This window comes from Diaphorina citri, unplaced genomic scaffold (genome assembly GCF_000475195.1).
Source record: "Diaphorina citri unplaced genomic scaffold, Diaci psyllid genome assembly version 1.1 scaffold101, whole genome shotgun sequence".
Classification (NCBI taxonomy): domain Eukaryota; kingdom Metazoa; phylum Arthropoda; class Insecta; order Hemiptera; family Psyllidae; genus Diaphorina; species Diaphorina citri.
Genome location: NW_007377538.1, coordinates 165,630 through 187,268, shown reverse-complemented (window position 1 = coordinate 187,268; position 21,639 = coordinate 165,630). Strand labels below are relative to the sequence as shown.

The window sequence follows — 21,639 nt, the reverse complement described above, 5'->3', positions numbered from 1 at the left end:
AATTTGTGTGAGCGCCCAGGGAAATATACCTAAATCTAGAGGAATTTAATACAGGTACCTACACAACAGCTATGAATTGTGTGAATGAACCTACTTGATGTATTACCTACGTCTAAAATGTGTGAAGAGAAATGGAGATGGGTGGGGCACATATGAAGATAGAAGAAATAGACTACAATATGGTATCTTAGAACCCAATCTATACGAGATGGAACGATGAAATTAGAAAGTTCACTGGGCACCAATATGGGAAAATCTCTTGAGAAAATTTTAAAGTTTTACCCTGCTAACCGTTAACAAGTTTTACCCTGCTAACCGTTAACAAGTTTTACCCTACTAACCGTTAACAAGTTTTACCCTGTTAAGCGTTAACAAGTTTTACCCTAACCGTTAACAAGTTTTACCCTGTTAACCGTTGACAAGTTTTACCCTGCTAACCGTTAACAAGTTTTACCCTGTTAACCGTTAACAAGTTTTACCCTGCTAACCGTTAACAAGTTTTACCCTGCTAACCGTTAACAAGTTTTACCCTGTTAACCGTTAACATGTTTTACCCTGCTAACCGTTAACAAGTTTTACCCTGTTAACCGTTAACATGTTTTACCCTGCTAACCGTTAACCAACAAGTTTTTTTGAAGGTTTCTTGTTTGAAGAGTTAAAAGTTGTAACTTTTCTTCTTTGTGAGGAAAGTTTCCCTGTCGAACAATGGCGGGAAGTAAAATTGAACGCTATATCATTATTCTTTACACCGAATAATAGGGTAACGGACCCCTGAATCCTCAATGTGGGACGGTTGGGATCCTCCATGTTTTGGCCAAAACTTCCGGAAATGCAGAATAAGCAGACCATTTTAGGATTATTTTGGGCTTCAGTCCATACATGAAAAGGCCACTCTCAGGCTTAGTTATAAGGGTATACAGCCCCCGATAGCCCTATGCCCCTATGTAATATGTTTTGAGCACATCTAGCATCAGCCTAGCGCTCAGGCTATTTTCACACAGTCACACACACAGGTACGGTTTCATTCAATGCTGTCCGTTTTCAATATTAAGAGTCCGCGTTCCCACTTGTCGTGCATGAGTATCAGCCGATTTTTTTTTTCTCGAATGTCCTGTAGGCATCAATGCAATTTAAATAGAATAGAATAGAATAGAATATACCCTGTTCATACTGCCGAAACGAGACTGAAAAGCTATACACTCCCGCTATACACTACACGATATTTTTCCGAACGACACAATATGTCATGTAAGTCATGTAGGTAATATAATTTAAATGAGAGTCTTCTCAATACGCACGACACGATTTTTTTCCGACCATGTGGGAACGGGCTCTAAGTTGGTCCCATATTGGGGACGTCTACCCGTACCGCTTTTGCCCTAACAAACTGTTTCACCGCGCTTTTTCTTCGAACTTTTCAATGAACAAACTTCCCCTCTCCCTCCCCTCCTCTCTCTCTCTTTTACTCCCACCTCTTTCACTATTCCCCTCCTTTCCTTTCTACCCCTCCTCCCCGTCCTATAGCTTCGTATAAATTAATAATCTGAAGATTTTCGCTAGATAAGATCTAAAAAGGTTAAAAAAGAAAGCTATAATGTTCTTTTCCTTTTGTATCAGAAATTCTATTTTCCACCAAACAAATAAATTTCTTTTCTTTCTTTATGAATGGATGCAATTTTTCCCCCGCTGGAAGATCACAAAAGACAATAGAATACAAATTATGATCGTCCATAAATTACTTAATTACTGTCACCTCCCGCATTCCACTCTCATTTTAAAGTTTAACCTTAATGTATTGAACAAAAGAAGCGAGTTCCAAGTTTTAACTCGAAGATATTTAGTAGTAGTAGTAGTAGTAAAGAATTTATTTGTATTTAATGTTCAGTACATTTTTACAAAGGTTGACAAACGTAATAATAATTATAGTAACTAGGAGTAAAAAAAAAGAAAAAGTAAGAAATACAAAAAAAAACCTCTATTTGCATAACAAGAAAAATTAATTGAAATTACCTAATAATTATAAAGTTGGCTTGGAAAATAATTCTAGATAAGATTGATTCCTATGGTTTATACCTACTGAAGATTTTCGCTAGATAAGATCTAAAAAGGTTAAAAAAGAAAGCTATAATGTTCTTTTCCTTTTGTATCAGAAATTCTATTTTCCATCAAACAAATAAATTTCTTTTCTTTCTTTATGAATGGATGCAATTTTTCCCCCGCTGGAAGGTCACAAAAGACAATAGAATACAAATTATGATCGTTCATAAATTACTTAATTACTGTCACCTCCCGCTTTCCACTCCCATTTTAAAGTTTAACCTTAATGTATTGAACAAAAGAAGCGAGTTCCAAGTTTTAACTCGAAGATATTTTTTCCTGCACTTTATTCCCTAGTAACCCTAGTTTGTTTCTTTTACTAAATATAATATCCGAATAATTTGTCCGATTTTGATGAAATTTGGCAAAAATATTCAACACATTTCTACTTTTTTCTTCCACTAAAAAATTGGTTTCTCCTTTCTCCCTTCAAATATTATAAGTATATGTATACCTACATATGTACCTATGAACTTATTAAAGGTACCTACCTACCAAAGAATGCTGGTGCCCTCTGTTGCACACTGCCTATACCTATTTATGCTATTTATGTTGAAAACAATAATAAAATTGGAACGAATTTATGCGTCTCGCTCAATTAATTTTTCTTTTCCTTCTCCCAGAAATTAATTAGACGAGACTCCCGATGTTGAAAACAAAATAGACCTAATATTAATTATGTTTTATCTCAGATTATTTATGTTTATGCCTGCTTTCATGCCATAATTCTTCTTCTTTCCAACCAAGTTTATTCGTGTGCCTCCCAGCACGATTTATTTCGTCCAGAATCTAGATAAATATTGGTATTATAACTTACTTTATATTAACTTACTAAAAACCTTCATTACCCATAATATAGCTTAAATAACCAATAACCTATACCTACATACATATTGGAGATTGACAAATTTAATAGGTATCCTGAAGAAAATTTATGTTTAATGCTTAATGTTTCAGGACCTTTTGACTGTGAAAGAAAGAATATTTGCTGACCTTCACCGATATTTCTATATAAAAATCAAAATAAAACCCGGGAAGGTTCGATGTACCTAATAATGATCATCATAATCTATGTCTAAGAATTATGTAATACATAAAAATAAAATATCTGAATAGAAAATTACAAACAAGTACCTAACTATTTACAAAATAACTTTTTTACAGGTCGGGATATAGATTTCAGAAATACAGATACGAATGTGTAATATGATACCAGTACAACACATAAAAATAAAATATCTGAATAGAAAATTACAAACAAGTACCTAACTATTTACAAAATAACTTTTTTACAGGTCGGGATATAGATTAAATACAGATACGAATGTGTGGGTTAGATGTACCTAATAATGATCATCATAATCTATGTCTAAGAATTATGTAATACATAAAAATAAAATATCTGAATAGAAAATTACACACAAGTACCTAACTATTTACAAAATAACTTTTTTACAGGTCGGGATATAGATTTCAGAAATACAGATACGAATGTGTATGATACGAGTACAACCAATACAGATAAAATGTTTTCTGGAGCTACGAATACTAAAGAATAACAAAATGAAAATGGATTTTGCGAATTAGGTGTAGGATTGCTGTCATACAACTAAGTAGGTAACTAGGTACAAACTTTAATAAAACATGAAATTCGAATATCTGTGTCAAGACTTCAATTCTGCATTAATTTATGCTTTCTACTGCGGAATAGAAAATTGAACAATATGAAAATTTGAGAGTTTATAGGAGTGATTTGTTTCTCTTATATATAAGTAAATAAGTTCTATACACTATCATCTTAGATTCTGAGATACGATTTCCTATTTATACCTGTCTATAATGATACTGTACAAGATAATTATAAAATTTAAAGCAGCATATAATTGTTATACACTGAATGTACTACATAAAAGCTCTAGCTACCTATTTTGCTAAGATATAGAAATATGTATTTAAATAAATGAAATAATCTAACAATTTCAAATGAGTAGGTTTAATTCATAGCTATGGGTAGGTACTTGGAAAAATTGACTATAATTTCGGAATATAAAATCAACTTATCAAACTATAGCACTGTAATGTCGATATGGTTGAGCATTATAATAAAAAATTGACTATAATTTCGGAATATAAAATCAACTTATCAAACTATAGCACTGTAATGTCGATATGGTTGAGCATTATAATAATAATGAAAATTGTTCTAAATAAAATAATAAAGGATGTTGAGAATAGATACAATGTTGGAAATTGAATGTAAGACAAAATATATTCAAGTAAAAATATACATAAAGAATATATGACGCATAAATAGAGATTTCCAATCATATAGAGATAAACTTGATGCTATGATAGATGAACAAAAAGAAATATACGGTGCGTTTTGCTGAGAATGTTGATTCCACTTACCATTGTAACATCGTCAATTTTTGAGATACTTCGTACGAAAATGTTAACATGAACAACTGTAGGTCCATCTATATAATTATAAGGATACACAAGAGAGGCATAGGATAAATAAATCGTAAATGTGTTTTAAACAACTGTAGGTCCATCTATATAATTATAAGGATACACAAGAGAGGCATAGGATAAATAAATCGTAAATGTGTTTTATTTTACCTTTTACCTTTGGAGAGAGATATAAAAATCATTTTAACCATTGTACATAACTTTATTCGATAGTGTGGGAAGAGAATTGAAAAATAAATAAAAAAACACTCTAAAGCAGGATAAAATAAAATGGGATCGACAGTTATTAGTCTTTGGGGACTCAAACAAGCTTTGGAGAGAGATATAAAAATCATTTTAACCATTGTACATAACTTTATTCGATAGTGTGGGAAGAGAATTGAAAAATAAATAAAAAACACTCTAAAGCAGGATAAAATAAAATGGGATCGACAGTTATTAGTCTTTGGGGACTCAAACAAAGTACAGTTAGATATAGACGATAGCAGGGGACAAGACCAGAGTAGAGAACTTGTGGCAGCTTCGTATGATTTATCAATTCGGATTTCGTAGATCGGTTACGAATTTATAGGAAGTTCTCAGGTCTACAAAAATAGCTTTCTGATTACAAGTATTTATCATAAACCCAAAGTTGTTCATCATGCTCTACGTAGGTCAACTACATTTAAGAAAAATATTAATTTAGATAATTATTAAATTAGATATTTTTGTATTATTAAAATTCTTTTCGGCATCCATAAACTTTATGAAAACTAGGTACCTCTAGGTCAGTGTTTCCCTAAGGCAGAAAAGAGGTGGTCTTTTACAAGTCAAGCAGCTACGAAATCAGGGAATCAAAGCAGGCATAAGAAAAGATCGGATTGTAACATGGGGAAACGCTCAGATGGCCGCAATACAGTCGACTCCACAAAGCACACTGGCGGAAGGAAATAAGAAGCGTCAACACTCTCTCACGCCGGAGTATCCGACAGAGAAAAATTCTATCTATTCAGCCACACCAAAAAGATTTCAAGGGGATCCAAGTTCGTGTAGTAGAACACTTTCGTATCGCCCAAAAAGACTCTCAACTCAGATGGAAGCAAATATACTAAATATATCACCGGATTTGACAGTAGTGGCGGAGAACGATCCTAGTATGCGTATGCAATTGCAGTAGTTACATATTGGAATGTAGATATCAGTTTACACATTATTTCTGTACTTTTAACTGTATATTCCAACCAATATACATTATACATCCCCTACCTCTTAGCAGATAGGTACCATATTTACCTACATAAAGTAATACTCGCATAAATATATCGAGTAGGTAGCTAGGTACCTACATATTTAGTACCTATTATGTATGTAGGTAGTTATATTATGAGTCTTGTGTAAATATACTAGTGTAAAATTCTTGTAGATAGGTACTGGGTAGATATATTATGTAGTTATACCTACCTACCTACCCGGAGAAATTCTGCATAGGTTTCGCAAACATGGTAAAATATCCCCAGTGTGGCTAGATACACCTAATGTATATTTATGTAGGGTTTAAACATTTTTTTTAATTTTTTTATATTGCAATTTGTATGTTCCTCGTAAATGTAATTTAAAATGCTACAATACGTGCGGATGGAGCAAGTTCCATACCAGATAACATTTTTATACCCCTTGGAAAGGGGGGAGAGGAGAAAATGAAATTCATTTAAAAAAAAATGTAAAGCCACAATTTTTTTCTTCTTTTTAAATACATGAAAATGCTAAAATGTACAATTAAATTAAAAAATAAAAAGACAGCCTGTGTCCAAAATGGAATTTTTGTTTCTTTTTATTTGCTTTCCACTTACTCTTGTTGTTTTCTAGGAATGAGGTTGTTTTTAAAGTATACTCGTATGCAGAGAAATAAGGAGAAAATGAAATTCAGTTGAAAAAAATGTAAAGCCACAGTATTTTTTTCTTTTTTTTTTAAATACCTACATGAAAATGCTAAAAATGTACAATTAAATTAAAAAATAAAAAGACAGCCTGTGTCCAAAATGGCATTTTTGTTTCTTTTTATTCAAGCCATCCACTTACCCTTGTTGTTTTCTAGGAATGAGGTTGTTTTTAAAGTATACAATGCAGAGAAAAAAATAAGGTCTGAAATTAGAATTCCACTGCAAGAAGGTTCACAAAGGATAAAATCCGCCCCGGGTGGGAATCGAACCCGCGGCCTAGCGCTTACAAGGCAGACGCACTACTAACTAAGCTAACCAGGCTGGCAGAAATAAGGTTTGAAATCAGAAATCCACAGCAAGACGGTTCACAAATACTGAAAGTCAGTGGGAAAATTATCAGGCGTAGTAGATACGTACGGGGATATGTAGGTACCTCGAGCAATTCATTGAAATGTAAAAATGGTAAGATAAGAAAATTTTACACCCGAGATGGGAACAAAAAACTTGAAAAACGGAATAAAACTTTTCCAAATGAGGCAATAGGAAGTTGTGATTCTGACGGCTTACCTTTCATTTCTAAGGTGAAAGTCACAGATTTGGAGGAGACTAAATTCACTACTCAATAATACTGACATACCTACGTAACAATGATGAAACTGAAAGTTTTACCTAGAATTCCAGGAAATAGGATGGATCCTGTTTTTTAAGCTTCCATAATGAAATTGAAAAGTTTCGTTTCACACTCAAAAAATTAGATCACTCAATAATACTGACATACCTACGTAACAATGATGAAACTGAAAGTTTTACCTAGAGTTCCAGGAAATAGGATGGATCCTGTTTTTTTAAGCTTCCATAATGAAATTGAAAAGTTGCGTTTCACACTCAAAAAATTAGATCTACAATATTAATAATAGAATTAATAGATGTGTTCATATTTATCAACGTACAAAATTGGTACAAAAAGTAAACAAGAGATTAGAGATATGAACTATACAGAACCATATTCATTTCATCACCTCAATTACAACTCCACATAATAGGTCTACTCAATAATACTGACATACCTACGTAACAATGATGAAACTGAAAGTTTTACCTAGAGTTCCAGGAAATAGGATGGATCCTGTTTTTTCAAGCTTCCATAATGAAATTGAAAAGTTGCGTTTCACACTCAAAAAATTAGATCTACAATATTAATAATAGATGTATTCATATTAATCAACGTATAAAATTGGTACAAAAAGTAAACAAGAGATTAGAGATATGAACTAGAGAGAACCATATTCATTTCATCACCTCAATTACAACTCCACATAATAGGTCCATGGAATTATGAAAGTTAATTGGACCATTATTTCAACGGACAATAATGACAGCAATCTAGGAAGAATTAATAGATGTATTCATATTTATCAACGTACAAAATTGGTACAAAAAGTAAACAAGAGATTAGAGATATGAACTATGGAGAACCATATTCATTTCATCACCTCAATTACAACTCCACATAATAGGTCCATAGAATTATGAAAGTTAATTGGACCATTATTTCAACGGACAATAATGACAGCAATCTAGACCAATACAAAATCATATCACGCCAACGATCTCGATTGCCTATTGCAGATATGATTTGGAGAATGAAAGGCCTTTATGTAGATTAGCTCGAAAGCTTTTCATGATGCTGGGGGTTTCATTAAATTTTAAATTGTGTCTGCCTTTTTTGCTTTTGTGTTCGCAATTTCGATTTAAATTGCAGGAACAGTGTTCAGTCTAACACCTTTTTCTAATGGTGAATATTATGTTGTACAATACCTTACAGATATTAATACAGGAAATAGCAGGAACAGTGTTCAGTCTAACACCTTTTTCTAATGGTGAATATTATGTTGTACAATACCTTACAGATATTAATACAGGAAATAGTTCTGTTATTATACCCGTTTTGAATATTCTATTGAAGAATAAAATCATGGTGAAACCTGTAATAGATTATCCTTTTCTTCTGAAACCTTCGACAATAATGACAATGGAGAAGAAAATTTCAGTGCCACAAATTAATCGGACTTTCAACCCTCGAGAAACGGACGAGCTAGGTGGTTTTTGTCAGACTCAAAATCCAATATGGCTATCTTTGTCAGACTTAAAATTCACTATGGCTACCTTTTTTTTTATTATTATTATTTTATTTTTACACTGTGAATTTAAATCAAATTAAATTAATATAGTCCACCTACCAATCCACTGGAATACTCCATGGTGTAGACTTTGTAGACCCCACATTTTCTGGGTAAAATGGTAACAATGTATTTAATACTCTTACAATAGACCAGTGTGTCTGAGTGTTAATGAAAGGGAGGGAAAGAGGGAGAGAGAAAGAGAATTAGAGTGGGGGAAAGAGAAAAGGGGAAGAGGTGTCTGAGTGTTAATGAAAGGGAGGGAAAGAGGGAGAGAGAAAGAGAATTAGAGTGGGGGAAAGAGAAAAGGGGAAGAGAGAGAGAGGAAGAAAGAGAGAAGGGAGGGAGAAGCAGATATCTGCATACACATTTCGTATTATCTGAACCCCCCACCCTGTTCATACCAACACCACAGGGTGTCACAGTGTTCCCCCTCCCCCGGTATAAACCCCTCCCTCCAAAATTTCAATGCCACAAATTAATCGGACTTTCAACCCTCGAGAAACGGACGAGCTAGGTGGTTTTTGTCAGACTCAAAATCCAATATGACTATCTTTGTCAGACTTAAAATTCACTATGGCTACCTTTATTATTATTATTATTATTATTTTATTTTCACACTGTGAATTTAAATCAAATTAAATTAATATAGTCCAACTACCAATCCACTGGAATACTCCATGGTGTAGACTTTGTAGACCCCACATTTTCTGGGTAAAATAGTAACAATGTATTTAATACTCTTACAATAGACCAGTGTGTCTGAGTGTTAATGAAAGGGAGGGAAAGAGGGAGAGAGAAAGAGAATTAGAGTGGGGGAAAGAGAAAAGGGGAAGAGAGAGAGAGAGGAAGAAAGAGAGAGGGAGGGAGAAGCAGATATCTGCATACACATTTCGTATTATCTGAACACCCCACCCTGTTCATACCAACACCACAGGGCGTCACAATGTTCCCCCTCCCCCGGTATAAACCCCTCCCTCCTTTCACATGTCCACCTCGGCACCTCCCTAACCATACACTGAAAAGAACAGCATTTTTCAACAAAGAGAACAAACGAGAGAGAGAGAGAACAAGGGAGAGAGAGAGCCTGTTTGAATAGAAAACAAGTAGGTATAAATTTTTGGCCTATTCTAGGTATCTACCTACTACACGATGCACTGTACATGTTTGTATTAACCCTTTGGTAAAACAGAATCTGGGCTTCTGTATGCTATCAAATCTATCAATTCATAGGAGGCATGATCAACTGAATGTGATTAATACTGAAAATTGATACTCGGATAAGGGTTAAAATCCCTGCAAAATAATCTCAGGGGGAATTTCATTATGATGTTAACAGTAGAGTGTCCTAGTGCCCCGTGCTTTATTAGAATGGTACAAAATAAATTACCTAAATCATTTTGGTGATCAAGTGATTAGCAATTCCATTTGTCAATTTCACGAACCACGAAGGCAGGTACCACCTACTAGGTAAAACCCGAATCAACAAAATACATACAAGGTCAAGATATAAAATTAGATTCTGGTAATAAAAATCCACATCAAAGAGGGAAAGAGAAAAACTAGAACTGTGTAATCCTCATTGCCATTACCAACCTAATTTTTACACCGGAATTAAACGTGATGTAAAAAAGCGCAATCGTTTCTCGAGCAAACTTTCCGAGTATAAAGTTACAGCAAAAACTTGTACATATAACCCAGATGGAGTGAAATAAAAAGAAACAGCTGAAAAATAAAATGAAAGTAGAGAAAACATACCACCAGAACAGCTAAAAAGTAGAAGCTTAGAACTGTTCAGTAGAGTTGTCCTGTCTCACAAAATTATTCGAAATTGAAGTCAAATTCGGTTCCAGCACGCGAAAGAGCGAAAAACTTTTTCAGTGTCTTACACCATCAAACCACTGGAACCCATACCTCGTAAAAAATGTCTTATCATTAGGGACTATCTTGTAAGAAGATATCAGTACCTTCCAAAAGATCGATCAAAAGTGATCAGCTGTAGGAAGGGCATCATGAAATTAGTGGAGACACTATCTTGTAAGAAGATATCAGTACCTTCCAAAAGATCGATCAAAAAGTGATCAGCTGTAGGAAGAGCATCATGAAATTAGTGGAGATGCCAAATTTCCGAAAGATCTGAAGAGACTCGAACATCAAACTTTCTATTTCCACACTTCAAATAATAACATAAAATTCAGTCGGTGTTCTTTTTTTACAACCAGCTTTGTATAAGGTAGGTCACACACATAACTCCCCTTGTACATACGTACCTATTATTGCACAAAAATCCACAAATCCAATCTCTATATTTCTTTTTATTTCCTCTTTTCCTCAACATTCCCCTTCCAATATGTTTGGCGTACAAGTTTTCCAGGCGTCTTTCACTAGGTATTGAGTGTCGGTAATAACTTTTCCTGGAATACCTGCGAGGTATTTGAGGAAAAAGTTGATTGTATATCCCTTTGGAAATCTTCAAGGACTTTAAATATTTTTCTTTTGCTTGGAATTCCTTTTGAATTTTTCAAGCGAAAGGTTGGATTAGAAGTTAGCAGAGGGTCGAAGATAATTTGTAAGGAAAGAACCTGACTGAATTAGAGTTTTAATATTTTTCATTTGCTTGGAATTCCTTTTGAATTTTTCAAGCAAAAGGTTGGATTAGAAGTTAGCAGAGGGTCGAGGATAATTTGTAAGGAAAGAACCTGACTGAATTAGAGTTTTGGAAAAATAAAAGTAAATTAAATAGATATGTATGTTCATAATCTGGTAAATGAAATTGGTGGGGACGCCAAAACTACATTTTCTTATTAATAGAATATATAGTGTTATCCACAATTTCCCCTTCCAATATGTTTGGCGTACAAGTTTTCCAGGCGTCTTTCACTAGGTATTGAGTGTCGGTAATAACTTTTCCTGGAATACCTACGAGGTATTTGAGGAAAAAGTTGAATGTATTTCCCTTTGGAAATCTTCAAGGACTTTAAATATTTTTCATTTGCTTGGAATTCCTTTTGAATTTTTCAAGCGAAAGGTTGGATTAGAAGTTAGCAGAGGGTCGAAGATAATTTGTAAGGAAAGAACCTGACTGAATTAGAGTTTTAGAAAAATAAAAGTAAATTAAATAGATATGTATGTTCATAATCTGGTAAATGAAATTGGTGGGGACGCCAAAACTACATTTTCTTATTAATAGAATATATAGTGTTATCCACAAAAAACAACATAAAGATTGTTTTTTGCTTCAGAATTAGAGTTTTGGAAAAATAAAAGTAAATTAAATAGATATGTATGTTCATAATCTGGTAAATGAAATTGGTGGGGATGCCAAAACTACATTTTCTTAATAGAATATATAGTGTTATCCACAAAAACAACATAAAGATTGTTTTGCTTCACCATAAGTTCAATTTTATTTTTATTATTTTCAAGTGAGAATTTGAGACAGACAACATACAGATCAGAGGGGTGGAGTCAAAATCAACATGTAGATAAAGCGAAAGGAAGGTGAGCGAAAAAAAAAGAGCAATAATGTCAGAGAAAAGCGGTTTTACTATCAGAAGAATACACGATTTAGGTCAAAATCTTCATCCGTTCGAAATCTACTTATTGACATTAGCCCCCCCCCCTATCTTTCTCTCTCATGTCTCGTGCTTCTCATTCTAAACTTTAGTTTGGTCACGTTTCCTTAGGGAAGGGAGGCAAAACTAGAACACAGAATCTCGAATGAGCGCCAAACGTGATTAAAAGATACCCCTTCATTATGTAACGTTGTTGTTAGAGAAGTTCTCTCTAACTCTGTTTTTTTTTTTTTTTTTCTAACTCTTTTTCTTCCTCACACACAACATCCTTCCCTCCTTCCCTTCTCAGGTACATCTTTCAATTTCTTCCAGTCTTCTCTCATTTAATTTTTACATTTCTCTTTCTTTTTCCTGTTATTTTTTTCTAGGTCCTGTTCCTGAATATGTCTTTAAAAGAGGATGATCTATTTACCCTTCCCTTTTTTTCTCCCTCCCAGAAGTCATAGATCAGATAAGCTCTTTCTTGTCGGTCTCCTTATCCTTCCTTTGGTTCAAATTTGGATTTTAGTGTGTACCCAGACCGTATAATGATTAGAACTATTCTGGAGAAACAATGTAATTTGAACCATCCAGCTTTCAACTCTTTACGTCTAGTTCATTATTTCCTCCACTCTAGTTCATTATTTCCTCCACAAATATTTTGTGTCCTGACCCTTGTTTTCTCTTGTTATTCCTTTTTTATCAGATTGCTCCCTTTCTCTCTCTCCCCAAGACCACAAAGGGCAAGGACAGGATAATTAGGGTTTCTCATTTTGAATTTCAATGCCTTTTGTCCTTCATATGAATCATTGGACCCTAATTTGACACTAATTGTATTTATTCGCAGGTTTGTTATTTTAGTCGTGAACAAAAGCTTCGTTAGCTTCTATTAAAAGCCATGTGTTCAACCTTGAGAGAGATTTTACTAGTGACCTGATTTTTCCTCATATCTTTGTCTATGGCATTAATGTCATAGTTTTTGGAGAAAAAATTTCCTATGTTTCTAGAAATATTTCACGACAAAAAAATCCCCATATTCCTCCCTTGTCTGTGGCACATATTTTTTTGGCATGTTTGTCGAATATTTGTTGAACACACTGTCCAAAGTTGAAATTTAAAACTTTATTAGTAGGAGAAAATTATATTTTTGTAGAGATTGAAATTAGCCATGATAATGTAGTAATAGGTTGTATGTATCTTAATTCTAGTAGCAACATATCAGATATTTTTGAGGTGCATTAATTTATGCTTTCTACTGCGGAATAGAAAATTGAACAATATGAAAATTTGAGAGTTTATAGGAGTGATTTGTTTCTCTTATAGAAGTAAATAAGTTCTATACACTATCATCTTAGATTCTGAGATACGATTTCCTATTTATACCTGTCTATAATGAATATAATGATACTGTACAAGATAATTATAAAATTTAAAGCAGCATGTCGAATGAGCGCCAAACGTGATTAAAAGATACCCCTTCATTATGTAACGTTGTTGTTAGAGAAGTTCTCTCTAACTCTGTTTTTTTTTCTAACTCTTTTTCTTCCTCACACACAACATCCTTCCCTCCTTCCCTTCTCAGGTGCATCTTTCAATTTCTTCCAGTCTTCTCTCATTTAATTTTTACATTTCTCTTTCTTTTTCCTGTTATTTTTTTCTAGGTCCTGTTCCTGAATATGTCTTTAAAAGAGGATGATCTATTTACCCTTCCCTTTTTTTCTCCCTCCCAGAAGTCATAGATCAGATAAGCTCTTTCTTGTCGGTCTCCTTATCCTTCCTTTGGTTCAAATTTGGATTTTAGTGTGTACCTTTTTTTCTAGGTCCTGTTCCTGAATATGTCTTTAAAAGAGGATGATCTATTTACCCTTCCCTTTTTTTCTCCCTCCCAGAAGTCATAGGTCAGATAAGCTCTTTCTTGTCTGTCTCCTTATCCTTCCTTTGGTTCAAATTTGGATTTTAGTGTGTACCCAGACCGTATAATGATTAGAACTATTCTGGAGAAACAATGTAATTTGAACCATCCAGCTTTCAACTCTTTACGTCCTTCTTTATCAAAAAAGCCTTCAATATGGTTAGTAATAATCCATTATAGTTAATAAAATCATTCATTAAATCATTGTGGTTAATCGCAAGTCCGGATCTAAAACAAAAATGTTAGTATGAATTAAGCATCAATCACGATTTTGCGACATACCATTTTGTCATTTGCGATGTGCAGATTTCGGATCAGCAGATCCGCGTGAACAATGGTGGGCCCATCTGAATAGAAGAAAAAACATCGAATAAGAATGGAATTTTTCTAAGTAGGTATTCAAAACTGACGAATTTTCGAAGTTCCTTTGGGTCCAATATAAGCCATTTTCAAATACTAGAAAAAATAAAGGAACCTACAACTGACATACCTAGGTAGGTACCTAATACGAGTAGGTATGTGAAGTGATGTAGATTGTAAAGTTTTCACCACAATGTAACTAACTACATATATCTAGGAGTTGTACGACTTTTCAGAGTACCTACAAACTCCCTCTTTTTAATGCAATTTCAGGGATGAATCTGGAACTAAAGACTTGAAGGGGGCTGATATTTTAAACGTATGATTATAAAATATGAGGTTACATAAGAGAAAAATATGGTAAAGTCAAGAAATATTTACGATTCCGCTTTCTTTTCCAGTGGTGAATTCTATAGACGGAGTTTGCGATTGTGACGTCATGGTATTTGATTGTCTATCTAGTCCCCCTTTAGCTCTTTGTATGTTTTCAGTACCCACCTATTAACGGTTGAAAACATCTAGACTATCTGGAGTATTCTGGAGAAAATGAAGTTATGTAGGTAATAGATACTATGTGAATTATTTTCAATTTACATTTCTCCAGTTCCCTTTCGTAGCTTCATAGCTCTTTGTATGTTTTCAGTACCCACCTATTAACGGTTGAAAACATCTGGACTATCTGGAGTATTCTGGAGAAAATGAAGTTATCTGGGTAATAGATTAATCTCAGGGGGAATTTCATTATGATGTTAACAGTAGAGTGTCCTAGTGCCCCGTGCTTTATTAGAGTATGTGTTACAAAATAAATTCAATCATTTTGGTGATCAAGTGATTAGCAATTCCATTTGTCAATTTCACTACCCACGAAGACAGGTAGGTAGGGTAAGTGTACCATTTATTCGCCCACCTAAAAATCGTACCATTTATTGGCCCACCTGTACCATACGCCACATAAGTCAGAACTGGACGAACTTTTTCAAGATCCAATTTCATCAAAAGAAAGGGCTTAAAGACCGCTATCAAACCAGTGCTGTTCAAAAATTGTAGTCATAAAAACAAAAATTATAAAAATAAATGTGGGCAGGTGAGCCAATAAATGGTACGTTTTTTAGGTGGGCGAATAAATGGTACACTTACCCTACCTACTAGGTAGAATCCGAATCAACAAAATGCATACAAGGTCAAGATATAAAACAAGATTCTGGTAATAAAAACCCACGTCAAAGAGGGAAAGATAAAACTAGAACTGTGTCACTCTCAATGCCATACCAACCTAATTTTTACACCGGATTTAAACGTGATGTAAAAAAGCGCAATCGTTTCTCGAGCAAAACTTTCCGAGTATAAAGTTACAGCAAAAACTTGTACATATAACCCAGATGGAGTGAAATAAAAAGAAACAGCTGAAAAAAAAAAATGAAAATAGAGAAAACATACCACCAGAACAGCTAAAAAGTAGAAGCTTACACCTGTTCAGTAGAGTTGTCCTGTCTCACAAAATTATTCGAAATTGAAGTCAAATTCGGTTCTAGCACGCGAAAAGAGCGAAAAACTTTTTCACCGTCTTACACCATCAAACCACTGGAACCCATACCTCGTAAAAAATGTCTTATCATTAGGGACTATCTTGTAAGAAGATATCAGTACCTTCCAAAAGATCGATCAAAAAGTGATCAGCTGTAGGAAGAGCATCATGAAATTAGTGGAGACGCCAAAGATCTGAAGAGACTCGAACATCAAACTTTCTATTTCCACACTTTAGTGTGTACCCAGACCGTATAATGATTAGAACTATTCTGGAGAAACAATGTAATTTGAACCATCCAGCTTTCAACTCTTTACGTCTAGTTCATTATTTCCTCCACTCTAGTTCATTATTTCCTCCACAAATATTTTGTGTCCTGACCCTTGTTTTCTCTTGTTATTCCTTTTTTATCAGATTGCTCCCTTTCTCTCTCTCCCCAAGACCACAAAGGGCAAGGGCAGGATAATTAGGGTTTCTCATTTTGAATTTCAATGCCTTTTGTCCTTCATATGAATCATTGGACCCTAATTTGACACTAATTGTATTTATTCGCAGGTTTGTTATTTTAGTCGTGAACAAAAGCTTCGTTAGCTTCTATTAAAAGCCATGTGTTCAACCTTGAGAGAGATTTTACTAGTGACCTGATTTTTCCTCATATCTTTGTCTATGGCATTAATGTCATAGTTTTTGGAGAAAAAATTTCCTATGTTTCTAGAAATATTTCACGACAAAAAAATCCCCATATTCCTCCCTTGTCTGTGGCACATATTTTTTTGGCATGTGTTGTCGAATATTTGTTGAACACACTGTCCAAAGTAAAAAAATAAAATCCGTATAAGAGCTTTCTCCTCCTCTCTTCCTTTTTCGTATTTCCTCTCGCTTTCTATTTTCTTCCATCTTCCCTCCAAAATTTCACATAAGAAAGTAAAGTTGACTATAAATCTTCCACTGTTGAGAGTTTCTCAGATTCAAAACAGTCCGCCCCCTTGAATCCGCAGTACCTAACCTTTCACATAAAGGATAGGGTATATGGTACTTTCCACATAACCCCATACTAGATTATCCTGTGTGAGTGGGGTGAGATTTCGGGTTTTTGTATTTTGCTGAAAACTTTCTTCCGGCGGAAAACTTCCAACCTCTTCAGATTAAGACGATTTTCATGAACTTTGCGAAGTTTTCTCCCTGGAACCTCCAGTGTCGAGATGCTTTTAAACAGAATTCATCTTGTCAAATGTCAACCAACGTTTTGCAGTGAAAATTGCAGATACCGGACGAAAAAATTTAGGTACCAACATACATACACCAAAGTACTTCAGAAAGGGAGAGAGAAAAAAAAAAAAAAAAAAAAAAAAAAAAACGATAGAACTTTTTGGTCTTTCAAGAATTAATTCGCCATTTTAGTAAATCGTTTCTTGATAGAATTCCTTCATAGATTCAATTAAAAACTAAAGTAAAATAGGGCATGCATGTTTTGGTCATAACTGGATTTGGATTCGATACGAGTTGGTACGGATTTGGTTGCCTACCACTTACCATTTTATTGTCACTAATTGTTGTAATTGCGCGGACAAATAGATTTACTCGTACAATAGTTGGTCCATCTAAAATTTCAAATGGTAACTGCATTTTTATCTTGTGAGTAAGCTCCTACTTGGCTACCGAATGATTTGTAAAATTCTAGGTTATTCTAAATCCTACCTATGTCCTACTATGATACCTACTTGGTGCTTTTGATTCTTTATTACAACAGATAAATATGGACCTACATATGGCATTTGACCTACGCTAAGGTAGACACTAGAAAAAATTGAACTTTTGGTCGGATTTCATTTTGACATTCAACTACAGAACAAAACTAAAGAAAAAAAGTAAAAAGATGATTTTGCTGTTCAAAACAATGGTTCACTTTGTTGTGTTTGCAGATTTTCCATTCGTAGGTACATCCGTTTCATAAACCGTGACACATCTTCTGTACACACATCAGACCAAGATAAATGGTACACTGCATTACGAGCACATTTGGAACGTGGCATTTGTTCCTTTGGCAAAAACGACAAAAAGTTATAAATCTTTTCCTCGTTTTCTGAAGAAGTAAAAACGTTGTTTATCCTTATAATGGGAGAAAAACGATTTGAGCATTTTCATTTAGTTCACAATATGTGGAAAAACAATGGAGCTTGTTTTTTCTTCATATTTATGTAAATATTCGAAAGAATAATGGGATTTTCATTGTCAAACTCTGAGAAACAAGAAAATGGAGGAAGGAGCATACAAACGTATAGGTAGCTCGCAATCATCAATCCTCTTGGACAGGAAAACCTTTATTTTTTATCCACGAGGCTTATCCGTGACAAGATTGTGAGAACAAAAATATAAATTTGTACACAATCGAATTGTATTCATAGTTTTTGATAAATTACCTATAGGTGGTTATTTCCAAGTTTAAAAAGGGGGAAAAAGAATTAGAAGATGGAAGGAGAGATAGAAATGGTGACTGCGAGAGAGATAGAACTTGAATTTGAAAATAGTGGAGACGCCAAAACCCCATTTCCTTTCCAAGAGAAAAGAAGAGGAAGATCGATTATTAGATTTGAACAAAATAGTCAAAATGATGGCGCTAAATTAAAGGCTAACAAGACTTCCCTAAGTACTATGAGGTACTCTTATGAATACTGGTATCAGTGACTATAATTATGACATTGGGTGACTGCGAGAGAGATAGAACTTGAATTTGAAAATAGTGGAGACGCCAAAACCCCATTTCCTTTCCAAGAGAAAAGAAGAGGAAGAACGATCATTAGATTTGAACAAAATAGTCAAAATGATGGCGCTAAATTAAAGGCTAACAAGACTTCCCTTAAGTACTATGAAGTACTCTTATGAATACTGGTATCAGTGACTATAATTATGACATTGACCGTAACCGTAATAAACAAAAACAGTATCACAGGAAAGTCTCTGGGATTCTAGTTTGGATTAAATTCTTAATCCAGGTATGAGGTAATGTTCATAATCTAGGAGTGTAGGTAATAGATACTATGTGAATTATTTTCAATTTACATTTCTCCAGTTCCCTTTCGTAGCTTCGTCACTGTGACACGTTTTCCAGAATCTTTTTCCAAGGAAATAAGGCTCCATATTTTGTACTTACTACTCTATTCTCTTTCTTTATTGTACTTACAAGTTTATTTTCATGCTATATAGCTCTTTGTATGTTTTCAGTACCCACCTATTAACGGTTGAAAACATCTGGACTATCTGGAGTATTCTGGAGAAAATGAAGTTATCTAGGTAATAGATATAGATACTATGTGAATTATTTTCAATTTACATTTCTCCAGTTCCCTTTCGTAGCTTCGTCACTGTGACACGTTTTCCAGAATCTTTTTCCAAGGAAATAAGGCTCCATATTTTGTACTTACTACTCTATTTTCTTTCTTTATTGTACTTACAAGTTTATTTTCATGCTATGATAATCTAGGAGTGAATAGGGACGAGCTTTTCTCACCCCTTTCTACACACAGGGCTGCTAACAGAGGGGTCCATCTGGCCCGATTTGCACCAGGCCGGGCTCTTCAAGGGGGTAACATTACCTAGTATTCTTGTTTTAAAAATATATTATGTTGTGAGGGGGGCCATATTAAAGGAACTTTTCTGTTCTATTCGGGCAGGATAAACAAGGTCTATTCTATTCTATTTCATTCTATTGTAGGTGCTAGTACAGGGGTGGGGGGCCCGGGTTGGCTGTGAGCAGCCCTGGTCAATACAGCAACTAACTGATAGCAGAGTAGAGAATCAATTGAGGGACAGGGAGGGTTTCTAATTCTGGGGTAAATATTAATCATTTTTAGTTGTTTACCTATGTCTGTTGAAGCTTTAGCAGAGGGATTCTATACCTACTCGTATTTTGCGTCATAAATAATCATGCTATGTTACTCACACGATGTGTAACTTTTACTCTTGGTGTTTAATCTAAAGAAATCCTATTCAGTCCCAGCTCAACTCTGGGTTGAAAGGTAGAGATTACCCCTGGCAATAATTTCGCCCTTTGTTTGTAATTATTGTATTTTGTACATGATTATAACCCAATAGAGAGTTGCGTAAAGATTTCTGATACGCGAAACTTACATATGGTGGCTTTTCTACATAATGAAGTTTTTCTTCGCTCCTTCAAGCAACTATATTAATAGAGAGTCTTATTAACAACTTGTCACTCTTCCTGTTCTTTCACTTCCGTTATCAACAGGAAGTGAGTGATTCATAAAAAGAACTACCTACTTTCTTCAGTGAACTATTCGGTCAATGAGTCAGATCTTAAACATGTAACCTAACTCTTTAACTTCATATGGCCCTATACAGGAAGTTTGGATCTGACTCATTGAGTAGTTCATTGAAAAGAGTACTTCTTTTTTTATACCTCACTCACTCTTTACACAACTCTCGTTTTCAACTCCTTTCTATTTTCCTAATACTCTTTTTCACGTCGTCCCAGCATCGTCAGGTTGATTGGTGCATTATTTAGAATTCTCTTTAAGACCATACGTGAGAAATAGCGCAGGGGAGCTTGAAAAATAAAATATTAATGATCTTCAATAGCTTGGAGATTTATTTATGTACCTATTCTTACTTCTTACCTACCTCATAATTATACGTATGCAGTAGGTACGTAGGCAGAATGTAGAGAATAATAAAGTAAAAGTAGGAGATTATGTAAAATGCTCACACGTGCGAAATGTTGCCGCCAGAGACGTAATACGAAAAAAAAAAAGGAGAATTACGTTTTTTAAGAGGGGAAAAAAAAAAAAAAAAAAAAAAAAAAAAATAGAAGGGTTGAGAAAAAGGTAACTTTTTAATTTGATGCATAAATTTGAATTTGAATAATGGAGGATTTTTAAATAAGGTAAAATCCGTCAAGACTTTTAAGATGACCTTTTTTTTATTTGACTCCTGAAAGAGTACCTCTCTCTCTCTCTATCTCTCTTTTTTTAAGCTTTAAGTTCAAGTATCTCCTTCTATTAAGCTTCCTCTTTTGAGTTCTGCATTTAAATTTGACTTTCACATTTCTGACAATTCTGACTAATTGAATACAAAATGTCTATGGGTTTACCACTTGAAATTAAATGGAGCTTCTTAGATTTAAAATTTATTACTGAACCATTGAGGAATATTTTGAGCTATTAAGAATTTTGTTATTTTCCCATTTCGAGAGGAAGAAAAGCGCAAATGGAAAGGTGAGAAAGGATACAAAATGGTGAAAAGAGGGAGCAAGAAAAAGATTGCGTGCTATAAATTGGGAAATAATAGAAAGGAAAAGCGAAAAATGATTATTGTTTATTTTTCTCACAAATGTGCGGAATATCGGAAATACAATGTGATTTCTTTTTCCCTTTTTGTGTCGGGGTAGTGCCTACCTACTGACGCTTTCTAGACTTCAATGGTTTTTATTTTTCAAAGTTGGGCTGGCAGATTGGTGGGTAAGTTAATGTAATGGGTAGGTATAGGTAAATAAAAACTGTGTTGAGTTTCAATTGTTTCTAAACCAACACCCTAATATGACTCCAGGGAGTATCTACATGGTTTAAAGTTTAAACAATAACTTATACCCATGTATAATGTATAC

The 21,639-nt window shown here is 34.2% G+C and overlaps 1 protein-coding gene across 5 annotated transcripts in view; it reads right to left on the bottom strand.

Annotated features, from left to right (window-relative positions):
* The window catches only part of LOC103524495 (glutamate-gated chloride channel), a 59,927-nt gene that overhangs the window by 22,526 nt on the left and 15,762 nt on the right, over window positions 1-21,639 (bottom strand). The window contains exon 4 of one of the 5 annotated variants that reach the window (XM_017449621.2): window positions 4,507-4,574. The exons of 3 other annotated variants lie outside the window; for them this stretch is intronic. In XM_017449621.2, coding sequence (XP_017305110.1) covers window positions 4,507-4,574 — 68 coding nt within the window. Of the gene's footprint in view, window positions 1-4,506; window positions 4,575-17,552; window positions 17,621-21,639 lie in introns of all 5 variants that reach the window. One more of the 5 variants, XM_026819893.1, reaches the window with a different exon arrangement.